Source organism: Monodelphis domestica, chromosome 4 (assembly GCF_027887165.1).
Source record: "Monodelphis domestica isolate mMonDom1 chromosome 4, mMonDom1.pri, whole genome shotgun sequence".
Lineage (NCBI taxonomy): Eukaryota > Metazoa > Chordata > Mammalia > Didelphimorphia > Didelphidae > Monodelphis > Monodelphis domestica.
The window spans coordinates 34,674,464-34,687,327 of record NC_077230.1 but is presented as its reverse complement, the minus strand read 5'-3'; the positions used below and the strand labels follow the sequence as shown (position 1 = coordinate 34,687,327).

Here is a 12,864-nt window from a genome sequence, read left to right as displayed (position 1 = left end):
AGGTATCCTTATTCCACTGAGCTTTTATACCTTTATGAGAGAATGAACTGAAATTTTAAGGGGGAAAGTTTTATGAAGTTATTTTCATTGTTATTTAAAATACTTTGATAGAAATTAAACTAAATTCTATAAGAGAGTGATGAATATAAAACTATACTTTGTACCTCTTAAAATATGATTTGGAGAGGATTATGACAAAAAAGTAAGGTAATAAGGAGATTCTCATGAACAATATGTATCCTTACAGGAAATCTATAACATGTACTGATTTTTATATGCATTTCTTTGGTTTATATATAGATTCTGAAACAAAAGTAACAGAGCATCATGAGGGCTTGACTAAAGCCTATTGAGTTCTCTGGGATTATGAACTAATAAAGAATACTTGAGACAGATTCTTTAAAGCTGGTGGCAGTGGCAATGAAAAGTTGAAAAGGAAAAATAACTAAATATTTTGTTAGATTAGAATGATTGCTTTTTACATTATGGTCATGTGGAGGAAATTCCATATTGGTTCTTATAAAAAAGTATACGTGCATATTATAACCATTTTTTCAAATGTTATATGTATGATACTAACAATTATTAACCTGTGCAAAAATTATCCTCTATCAAAATAATACTTACTTAAAAATGAAATAATTAAAAGTTAATAATGAAACAAAAGAAACATAGAAGTGAAATGATTAATAGTTAATAATAACAAAAGTAACGGTAATAAAATGATTAAAAGTTCATATAACAAAAGTAACATGGAAGTAAAATCCCTTAAAAGTAAATTTAACAAAAGTAACATGGAAGAAAATCCCTTAAAAGTTCATATAACAAAAGTAACATGGAAGTAAAATCCCTTAATAGTTCATATAACAAAAGTTACATGGAAGTAAAATCCATTAAAAGTTCATATAACAAAAGTAACAAAGAAGTGAAATGATTAAAAACTTAATAATAACAAAAGTAACATGGAAGTAAAATCTCTTAAAAGTTCATGTAACAAAAGTAACATGGAAGTAAATCCTTTAAAAGTTCATATAACAAAAGTAATATGGAAGTAAAATCCCTTAAAGGTTCATATAACAAATGTAACATGAAAGTGAAATGATTAAAAGTTAATAATACCAAAAGTAACCGTAATAAAATGATTAAAAGTTCATATAACAAAAGTGACATGGAAGTAAAATCCCTTAAAAGTTCATATAACAAAAGTCAACATGGATGTAAAATCCCTTAAAAGTTCATATAACAAAAGTAACATAGAAGTGAAATGATTAAAAGTTAATAATAACAAAAATAACATGGAAGTAAATCCCTTAAAAGTTCATATAACAAAAGTAACATGGAAGTGAAATGATTAAAAGTTAATAATAACAAAAGTAACAGTAATAAAATGATTAAAAGTTAATAATAACAGAATAACAGTAATAAAATGATTAAAAGTTCATATAACAATAGTAACATGGAAGTAAAATCCCTTAAAAGTTCATATAACAAAAGTAACAAGGAAATGAAATGACTAAAAGGTAATAATAACAATAATAACAGTAATAAAATGATTAAAAGTTAATAATAACAGAATAACAGTAATAAAATGATTAAAAGTTCATATAACAAAAGTAATATGGAAGTAAAATCCCTTAAAAGTTCATATAACAAAAGTAACATAGAAGTGAAATGATTAAAAGTTCATAGAACAAATGTAACATGTAAGTAAAATCCCTTAAAAGTTCATATAACAAAAGTCAACATGGATGTAAAATCCCTTAAAAGTTCATATAACAAGAGTAACATAGAAGTGAAATGATTAAAAGTTCATATAACAAAAGTAACATTGAAGTGAAATGATTAAAAGTTAATAACAACAAAAGTAACAGTAACAAAATGATTAAAAGTTAATTATAACAGAATAACAGTAATAAAATGATTAAAAGTTCATATAACAAAAGTAACATACAAGTAAAATGATGAAAAGTCAATATAACAAAAGTAATTGCATTTTCCATTTTTGCCATATCTTTCAGGTTCTGTGTCTTCTTTCCAACAATTTCTATAGTAAGACCCAAATATGATTTTTTTCCAAAAAATCTCTAATTTTCTTAATAGCCTTAAGTATTTTCCGGCGGTCTTTCTTCCTGTTGACTTCGATTTCCTTTGGAAAGAAAAATTAAAAGTGTAATTTTGCATCTATTTATTCAGATGAATAGATTTTCTAATTCTTTACATAATGAACCTGAAAATGAAGCTGCTATAGGATCATTTCTAAAGAACACAGATTTTCCAACAATAGAAAAATATTCCCTAGGTCTGGATGAAGTAAAAAATTACATCGTACAATCCTAAAATACATTAAGGAACTACCATAATAGTTTGCCTTTGTGAAACGTTTTGGGATTTCATGCATTAATTGTTATTTATCTAGATGGGAGTCCAATGATGCTTGTGCTATTGAAACAATCCCGAATTGAAAAAAAATTAAATGGAAAATTAAATTAATTAAAACATTCCTGTTTACTTAAGTAAAAGAATGAATAATAAAATCAATCAATACTTAAATGTATTAATAATTTATTTTTAAAATTAAAAATTAAATTAAAATTGAAGGCTCAGAATATCAGACATTTACAGCTTAAAGGAACTTAAATCAAATACTATATTTTAGGAAAATCCTAGAAACATGTTATGAGAGAAAGTATATTTTAAAACCCTCAAAATTCTATTCTCTTTGGAAATAAATGAATCCAAGAAGAATTTTTTTTGTCTAGTAAGTTATCATATTTCATGGATCAAGTATCTCTAGTCAAAGACAAAGGTATCATACTAACCAGGATTTGCAATTTAGGCCTTATAAAATATGAGATTCTATTTACTATAAATGAAATGAAATTTTGCCATTTTCCATGATTAATGTTTTTTAATCTGTTTCAGTGAAATTAATCTGACTGTTCAAAAACTACAAAACTGCTTTCCTGGTTACCAGTGGGTTTTTTTTTTTTAATGCACAGAGTTCTAAAAAAGAATGACAGGTGGCTTAGCAAATTGAGAGCTAGGCCTAGAAACAAGAGGTCCTTAACTCAGATATGGCTGGGGAGGTAGACTCTAAATGATCATCATAATGCAAACACCAACAACATAGAACTTGGTTCTGATCAAGGATACATGTAATACCCAATGAAATTGAGCAACAGATTCAGGAAGGGTGGGGAGAGGGCAGGGAGGGGAAGAATATAATTCTTGTAACCAAGGAATAATGTTCTAAAAATTGACTAAATAAATTAAATTTTTTAAAAAGTCATTAATTCAAATGTGGCCTTATATACTCTTTTTTTTTTCATTTCATTTCATTTTATTTATTTTTTAATTTGGTCAATTTCAAACATTAATCCTTGGTTACAAAAATCATATACTATTCCTCCCTCCCCTCCCCCTACCCACCCTTCCCATTGCTGATGCGCAATTCCACTGGGTATTACATGTGTCCTTGATAATAACCTGTTTCCATGCTGTTGATGTTTGCACTAGGATGTTCCTTTATGGTCTACATCCCCAAACATATCCCCCTAGACCCATGTAATCAAGCAGTTGTTTTTCTTCAGTGTTTCTACTCCTACAGTTTTTCTTCTGAATGTGAATAGTGTTCTTTCTCATAGATCCCTCTGGGTTCTTCAGGATCACTGAATTGCCACTAATGGAAAAATGCATTACATTCGATTGTACCACAGTGTATCAGTCTCTGTGTACAATGTTCTCCTGGTTCTGCTCCTTTCACTCTGCATTACTTCTTGGAGGCTGTTCCAGTTCCCATGGAATTCCTCTATTTTATTATTCCTTTGAGCACAATAGTAATTCCATCACCAACATATACCATAATTTGTTCAGCCATTCCCCAACTGAAGGGCATCCCCTCATTTTCCAATTTTTTGCCACCAAAAAGAGTGCAGCTACGAATATTCATGTACATGTCTTTTTCCTTATTATCTCTTTGAGGTACAAACCCAGCAGTGTTATGGCTGGATCAATGGGCAGACAGTCTTTTAGCCCCTTTTGGGCATAGTTCCAAATGGCCCTCCAGAATGGTTGGATCAATTCACAAGTCTACCAGCAATGCAAATATCCCAACTTTTCCACACCCCTTCTACCCATCATTCATTACTTTCTTTTGCTGTCATGTTAGCCAATCTTCTAGGTATGAGGTGAGTTGTTTTGATTTGCATTTCTCTGATTATTAGAGATTTAGAACACTGTTTCATGTGCTTATTAATAGTTTTGATTCCTTTGACTGAAAATTGCCTATTCATGTCCCTTGCTCATTTACTAATTATAGAATGGCTTGATTTTTTTGGACAATTGATTTACTTCTTTGTCAATTTGAGTAATTAGACCTTTGTCAGAGATTTTGTTATGAAGATTGTTTCCAAATTGTTACTTCCCTTCAAATTTTGGTTGCATTGGTTTTGTTTGTACAAAACTTTTTTAATTTGATGGAATCAAAATTATTTATTTTACATTTTGTCCCAAAAGCTATGATATTTCGGCTTGTCATAGACTGTTTTGCTGAGGTCACTTATCCCAAGTCTATTCCACTGATCCTCCTTTCTGCCTCTTAGCCATTACCAAATTGTTTTGATGACCACTGCTTTATAGTATAGTTTGAGATCTGGTACTACAAAGGCTACCATAGTTTGAGATCTGGTACTACAAAGGCCACCTTCCTTTGCGTTTTTTTTTTTTTCATTATTTCCCTGGATATCCTTGATCTTTTGTTCTTCTCCAAATGAACTTTGAGCTTTTCTTTGATGTTTGATAGAATTCCCTTGTTAATTCATCAGGCCCTGGGGATGTTTTTCTTAAGGAGATCCTTGATGGCTTGTTCAATTTCTTTTTCTGATATGGGATTATTTAAGAATTCTATTTCTTCATATGTTAATCTAGGCAATTTATATTTTTGTAAACATTCATCTATATCACCTAGATTAGCATACTTACTTTTAGTGAGTGATTGTCCAGTATAAGGAGTTTTTCACCATTTATTCCTTTACAATAAAATTTTACAACATACTCCTCCATTCCAATGCTCCATAACCAATTACCAACTTCAATATTTGTCCACTGTGTTGGCAATGTTTTAGGGGCTTCAGTAGAATAAGGACAGTAATCATCCAATACCTAGAGGTCAAGAGACACAATATTTAAAAAGCTTCCATGGCTATATGTTAATATAACCATAGACAGCAAAAACTATTGTATGCTGCTAGTAGTAAAGTTCATTATGTTGGATAGTTCTACAATGTTTCACTTTCAGTGTATATCATTCGATTGGTTCTGCTCATTTCACTGTGCTTCAGTTCATGAAGGTCTTTCCAGTTCATATAGAAATCAAGTAGGTCATCATTCCTTATAACACAATAGTATTCCATCACCAACATATACCACAATTTGTTTAGTCATTCCCTAATTGCGGAACATGCCCTCATTTTCCAATTTTTGCCACCACAAAGAGCTCAGCTATGAATATTTTGTATACGCATTTTTCCTTATTATCTCTTTGGAGTACAAACCCAGCAGTGGTATTGCTGGATCAAAGGATATGTGTTCTTTTAAAGCCCTTTGCTCATAATTCCAAATTTCCCTCCAGAATGCTTGTATTAATTCACAACTTCACTAGCAATGCATTAGTGTCCCAATTCTGCCATATCCCCTTCAACATTTATTAGTTTCCTTCATTGTCATATTGGCCCATCTGTGGCTCTCATGTTCTTTTTTTTGCTCAGTAACACAGGCACAGTCAATCAAGACATACACATGCAATCTCTCCTCTTATTTTGCCAACAACCGACAGTGGTATTTCTTGGTAAACTTTTACCATTTTACCTACCTGTTATTTTTTATATATTGTACAGCCCCTTCAGAGACCCCTTCTGTCTCATGGAGGGAAAATTATCCTAATATGTTATTACTTCCTACCTGCATCAGCCCATAATAATTCAACTTGCACTTTTCTCTAGGTTAAGTGTATTTCAATACTCTGTGCCATAATTTTAGAAAATTTTCAGCCAACAATATTCTGATGCCAAAAGTTGAATCAATTATCCTTTGTCCTTAGAACATCCAAATACAGAGAATTCAAATGTTTTAAGAGTTCTTAATCATTCCCTTTTCTTGAGAGAGGTTCTTGAATGATCTCTGGGAACAAAAAAGTGACTTCAAGGCCAAACAGTTGCCGCTATGGTACTTTTGATCCTTACTCGGGTAATTTTATTCCTGATTAATACTGATTATTAATTATGACAGAATGTTAACTCCTCAATCCAAGGTAAATTATAGTTTTCTAATTCAAGAAAAAGCTCACTCTCTAGTAATTTAAATGGGGAAACAAACTTAAATCTTTGATAAATTTAACATAATGAAAATTTACCTCTTGATCAATTTCTTCCCACTTGTGCACATTCTTTACTTGTTTGTCATGTTTTTTAAAATGAAAGAAGTTCCACAGCTTGCGTTCTTTGATATTGCTAGAATCATACAACATTTGAAAGGGAAATAATTATTAAAACACAAAAATACATTCTACTATGACACAAAAAATAGATCTTAAATAGATGCACACTATAAAAATTTCATGAATTTCAATTCTGAAAAAAAAGACAAAGCTAAATGTTAAAAGAGTTTGGAGTTACACTTTTTGTAGGATACGTGCTATGTCAGCACATATATTAGAGAAGGGGCAAGATCAAATTTGGCGCTATAGGTAAAAATATAAAACTAGATATGGAAGCCAGTTAAGTTAAATATGTGTGCATATGGCACAATATCATTTCTCTACTTCTTCCTCCTCCACATTAACCACAACTAATACATGATTTGTCTTGTAAGGAGCGAGGGGGTCACTGATTTAGATCTGAAGTAACGCTAGAAGTTAACCTGTAATATTTTATAGATGGGAAGTCTGTAACCTATTGATCAGAAAATACTTGAATTTGAACACATCACTAGGTGATAAAACTCCAGTCTGAATGCAGATAACTCAGATTCCATGTCCTATACTTTTCCCACTAAGTTGTTATTATCAGACTCAAAAAGAAATAGATCTCTCTGGGTCACATACATAAACTGTGAATTTGACACCTTTACTCTATGCCAGCACCCATTTGAGGAAGATGTGAACAACTGAGAAAATTCATATAAATAATGTTCTTTTGTAGAAAGGGGCAAAAAACATAGCAAACAGTAGCCAAAGAGGTAAATTCCAGGAGAAATAAAATGTTTTGTTTATTAAGAATATTGTTATCCATATATAAAAAGTACATCTCTTACCGGAACCAGGAAAATCCCTTTTTAGCCTTTCCCTCTGTAGGTTTTCCAGTGCTAATAATCTCTTCCTCCACTACTATTTCTTCTTCTTCTTTTTCTTTTTTTATTTGGGTCTCTAAGAAAAATAAATAATTCAATGAGTACAACAGTACACAAATATTTTACTAGGATTAGCAAGGGACAACAGCAATCTTTCATTGGTTACTATTGCTGACCAAGGCTTAGACATCTTATAAAGTGAAGAACCTACCTTTAGCCTTGATTTTAGAGCCAGAAGCCATGAAGTCACAGCTGGGAAGGTAACTATCTGAATATCTTCTCCGGGCCTCATTTTTCTCACCTACAAAATGAAGGGATTAAAGTGGGTGGTCTTTGAGGTTCCTTCTAAGACTGATGATCTAGGATATCTACCAAGAAAATACTAGTCCCGCTGCAAGGGCAGTTTAAAACAAGTAAAGCTGGATTGAAGAAGACTTAAAAGGATGAAACAGTCAAAAATGTTGATTAATCAGTTGGCAGTGGTGGTGGTGATCCTTATGTTTGAAAAGTACCAGTGACATCAAAGAGTAATATCTTCACTTGTGTATGAATTGGATTTAAGTGAGTTGCACAAAATTGTCAGCCTCACTCTTTCTTGCAGAATCATCTAAATCCTTTGGCAAGACAAAAGTCTGGATGACTGACACTGAACCTAGATGATTGACACTGAACCTAAATGACTTTAGTGTCTTAGATGTCCAACCAAACTCTATGCACTCCACAGTGCTTACTTCAGCTACATTCATGGCTACTGAAGCAAATTTTCTCATCCACCTATTCCAGGAGGAGGTCTTCACAAGCCTGGAGTAGATATCAACCTAACTTAACCCATCTGTTCATTTTTAACAGGCTGCTCCACATGCTACAACTTCTTGGAACCACAGATGAGAGCTGAGTGACAAGTAGACACCAAAGGTAAATAAGCAGCCCTGAAAAGCGTTCAGCAAGCCCTCACACTAGAGGATCTAATATTCTCTGAACAACAATCATATTAATTGTTGGTACTTGGCAGCCAAAAAAAAGTCAGCCCCTGAAGTACAGCATTCATTTTCAAACTGTTGCTCAATTCACCAGTATTCATTCTTCCAGATATCAGATTCATAAGGCTGAACCAGATTTCCTTCTGTTAGCAATGACAGTGATACTCCAAATGTTCACAGATTCACAGTGCAAAAGGAATGCAAGTAATGGATGGCACCCAGGAAAAAGGTGTTTTCTAATGAACAATTTATACAAGTGATATTTATAGCTAAAATAGGAAACCTTCTCTATTTGCCAATAAATAAATTTATGGCGTATGGCATATGATAGATATAAACAAATTTTTGCCTAAAGAATAAATTGGTCAAAGAATGAATCATAGAAACAATCAATAATTTCATTAAAGACAATGATTATAAGGAGACAACATATCAAATTTTTTAGCATGTAGCCAAAGCCGTACTTAGAGGAAAATTCACATCTCTTATTGCTTATATGAGGCAAAGTAGAAAAAGAGCGGGTCATAAGCGAATTGGTGATACAACTAAAAATCCTAGAAAAGGACAAATTTAAAAATCCTCAATTAAACAGCAAATTGGAAATCATGAAAATCAAGCAAGGGATGAATAGATTGAAAGTAAGAAAACCATAGAACTAATAAAATAAGACAAATAGTTTGTTTTATGAAAAAATAAAATAAATAAATCATCGGCATACTTGATTAAAAGGGAATTTTGATTTCATTACATTAAAAAGGTTTTGCACAAATAAAACAAATGTACTTAAGATTAGAAATGAAAAAACAAATTCTGAGGAAAAATTTATAGCAATTTTTGACAAAAGTCTCATTTCTTAAATATAAAGAGAACTGAGTCAAATTTATAATACACAACATTCCTCAATTGAGAAATGGTCAAAGGATTTGAATAGGCATTTCTCAGAAGAGATTAAAACTTTACATAGCCATATTTTAAAAAATTCCCAATCACTATTGATGAAAGAAATGAAAATTAAGCCAACTCTGAAAAATGATCTCATACCCTTCAGATTAGCTAACATGACCAAAATGGAAAATGATAAATGTTGAAGAGGAGGTGGGAAAATTGGAAAACTAATAAACTTCATTGGTGATAGTGTGAATCGATACAACCATTCTAGAGACTTATATGAAACAATACCCAAAGGTCTATACAACAATCTCACTAAAGGTTCAGGATTCCAAATGGATCAAAGATAGAATAAAATGAATTAACTGTGCCAAAATATTATTATCAGCTCTTTTTATAGTGGCAAAGAACTGGAAACTGAGGGGTTGTACATTATTTAGTGGTTGAATGATCAAGCTGTGGAATATGGTTGTAATGGATTACTATTATGCCATAAGGAACAATGAACAGGATGAATTCAGAAAAAGTGAGCAGAACAACTATAACTAGAGACTATAACAGAAATATTATACAATGATCAACTGTGAAGGACTAAACCATTATCATTGAGCTTCCAAGGTAACACATGAAGAACATACTATCAATGGTCAAGGAAGCTACAAAAAAAAAAATCTGAGTGTAGATCAAAACTTGACATCTTCTACTATAATAGTTATATTATAAATTATAAGTTATATTATAAATCTTCATGAGATTTCTATTGAATATGTGTGTTATGTGTCTTTATCATGATGGGAACCATATGGAAATAGGTATTACATGATAGTATGAGTATAACCTATATCAGATTCTTCACCCCCTCAGGTAGGGAAAGGGAGATGGGGGTATCTGAATTTTTAAATGTCAAAAGAAATGGCCAAAATTATTCCTATAAGTAATTGAATTAAAAAAAAAGATTTTGTTGCAATGAGACCAACATAATGTTGATAAACCAAAATGGATGTCATTAAAGTAGGATGGATAATAGACTCTAAACAAAACCATGTCCCAACGATGTAATAAGAAATCATATAAAGATTGTCTTCAGGCTAAACATGATCATAGAGATTAAAAAAAAGTCTTAGGTGGAAAATAAGTTGATTTTATAGGTCAAATGGATAGTAATAAGGAAAGAGGAACAAGATCTTTTTCTGTATTATTTCAAAAGAAGGGAAAAGGACTAAATTATAAAAAAAAAGCCTGAGCAAAAAAAATTGTACTGAAATCTTTTCTAAAACCTTAAGTAATTTAGAAATAGTGTGGCCTGGATGTTGAGAAAATGAGTTTCCTATCACTGCATATTTTGAGGCAGACGCTAAATGACATTCTGACATACATATAGGATAGATTTCTATAGCAATTAAAATGTTATAGTAGAATATTTCCAAGGTCCCTTATAGTTCAATCACCAAGAGAGGGATCACCAATAGTTGAGAAAGCCTTATAAAGCAGCTAGCATTCTCATTATTAGAGATATGAAGGGAAAAGGATTATTAGAGATATGAAGGGAAAAGGAATAGAGACCAGAGATTCGGTGAGTGACGGAAACATTTGTTCCAAATTTCTCTTTTCTATCGGAAAACTTTAGGGTCAAATGTTTTGAGCAAGGATATATGTCTTACCTGAATTGAAATCCCCTTGGGCTAATAATTGCCCAGGTGATAAATCTTCATTTTTTATCTCTTTAGGTTTTATTTTAAATTGTTCTAGTAATAATTCTTCTTCTGGGGCCAATGGTAAAAATGTGCCTTCTTTATTTGATTCATCAGGTTTCTGTTCCATATTCACTTTGTATGTGTTCATGTCTTTATATTTGTCTTGAAAAATGTTAGCCTGAAATTTACCAAATTAACCAAAATAAATCTATTAATTACATGCTATTCAATCCTTTTCCTCTCCAACAGTCACAACCATCTCATTTATTCCTGCTAGCCACTTATCTGACCTCTTTATTCTCAAATGACCCCTTAAGATCTATTACATTCAAAAACATATGCACAAATTCCATGACTAGTAGCTATTGAGTAAAACCAATCAGGATAGGACTAGAGATTTACATGAGATTAGAGACAGGGATAGGTTTGGGAACTGAGATGGGGACATGGATGGGAATGGGAAGAGGGAAAGAGATAGGCATGTAGATAGGAATGAGGTTAGGGATAGAATCCAAAGTTTAAAAGCTCTCCCAGCTAAGAATTGTGTTTTTCAAGGCAAGGTGACACCTTCACTGCCATTTAGTTGCAGGAAGCTGCCAAAAGCAGTAAGATGTTACTGACCTGGTGAGCTTCAGACATCCAGGATGGACATCAGGGGGACCACTTCAATACATATCACTTCCTAACACTACCAAACGAAGCCTCCCTTCCTGCATAGTTCTGTATATACAGGGGGAAAGACAGTTTCTGCTTCTAGGAGGATTGTAATTTAGTAAAATGGACTCCAAGAGATGTTCAAAAACAGTCAGTGGAAATACCATAATAGCTGAGAAATTACAGTGACAAGCCCTTTTGCAAACTAGAAGAATGTTAGGGCAGGTCTGATGAGTAAGTAACCTGGCCTTAGATAGAGGTATAGATATCGACACATACACCCATACACATATATAAATAAATGTGTGCATGCATTTATGTGCATATATATGTATATACAGACACACAGATTTACATGTGTATAGAAAAAAGGAAAAATGATATTCACTACTAAGAGCTTCTTCCATGTCTGGTCTTCTGGTCCTCAGCTAAGCTCTGGGTATATAAGATTTATATGACTACAAAGATATAGATATAGATATATGCATATATATATATAAAAAAAAATTTATGTCATGGTACTCTGGGAATTAAGTATGGAACCCTCTGGTGTCAGAGTATGGAAGGTACTGGGTTTAGACTTTATCCAATAAAAACAGGAAAGCCTTGATAATATGTGACCGAGACACTGGGTTAAATCCTCAAATACAAAAAGAATTTACTGATGTGATAGATGGCAGAACCAGTCTAACTAATCTTTGTGAAATCATTGCCAAATGGCTCTTGCTATCCATTCCATCCATTCTACCACTGAGACCCCAGGACTTCTGAAGCATTCCATCTTGTGCTTCAGCTGAACCTTATTTTAAATGTTGTACTTTCCACTTAGAGTATCGAGTAAGAGTGTCTCAAGATCAGGAAATGTTTCATTTTTTCTCTTTATGTCTCCAGCGCTTAGCAGCATTTTGCACACATCCAGAGGTACTTTCAATTAGTAGTTACAATGATAGCATAAAAGTAGGGGAAATCGATTGTAAGGCCTACATTCTAGCAGACTTCAGAGGCACATTCACAGAGAAAATAATAATAAAAAAGCCTGGTGGGCCTTCTTCACTTCAGAAGGAAGAAAGTTACTGATTCACATCTTAAGACCTAAGAGTAGTTAATAGCTGCAAGGGAGTAAGGGAAGCAAGGAAGAAGGATACCCCAGCCAATGATCCTTTCTCTTGATCAAGTAGACACAATTCATGGATTAGTAGTAGTAGTAGGCTGGGGTTCCCAAATGATTTCCATACTGGATTTTCTAAAGAGTGATAAGTAGTACTAGGCAGAGAGTAGTGATATGGGAGTTTTGGTCAATTCAC

General features: G+C 32.5%; 1 protein-coding gene across 1 annotated transcript; it reads right to left on the bottom strand.

Moving 5' to 3' along the window:
* Positions 1–1,542: 1,542 nt before the first annotated feature.
* On the bottom strand, positions 1,543–8,949 carry LOC130453626 (neurabin-1-like). The gene is made up of 5 exons (XM_056793278.1): positions 7,556–8,949; positions 7,309–7,420; positions 6,410–6,506; positions 4,981–5,160; positions 1,543–2,146 (listed from the first exon to the last, which is right to left on the bottom strand). Exons 1-5 carry the CDS (start codon positions 7,584–7,586, stop codon positions 2,045–2,047), a joined length of 522 nt encoding a protein of 173 aa, XP_056649256.1. The 5' UTR covers positions 7,587–8,949; the 3' UTR covers positions 1,543–2,044.
* Positions 8,950–12,864: the final 3,915 nt, after the last annotated feature.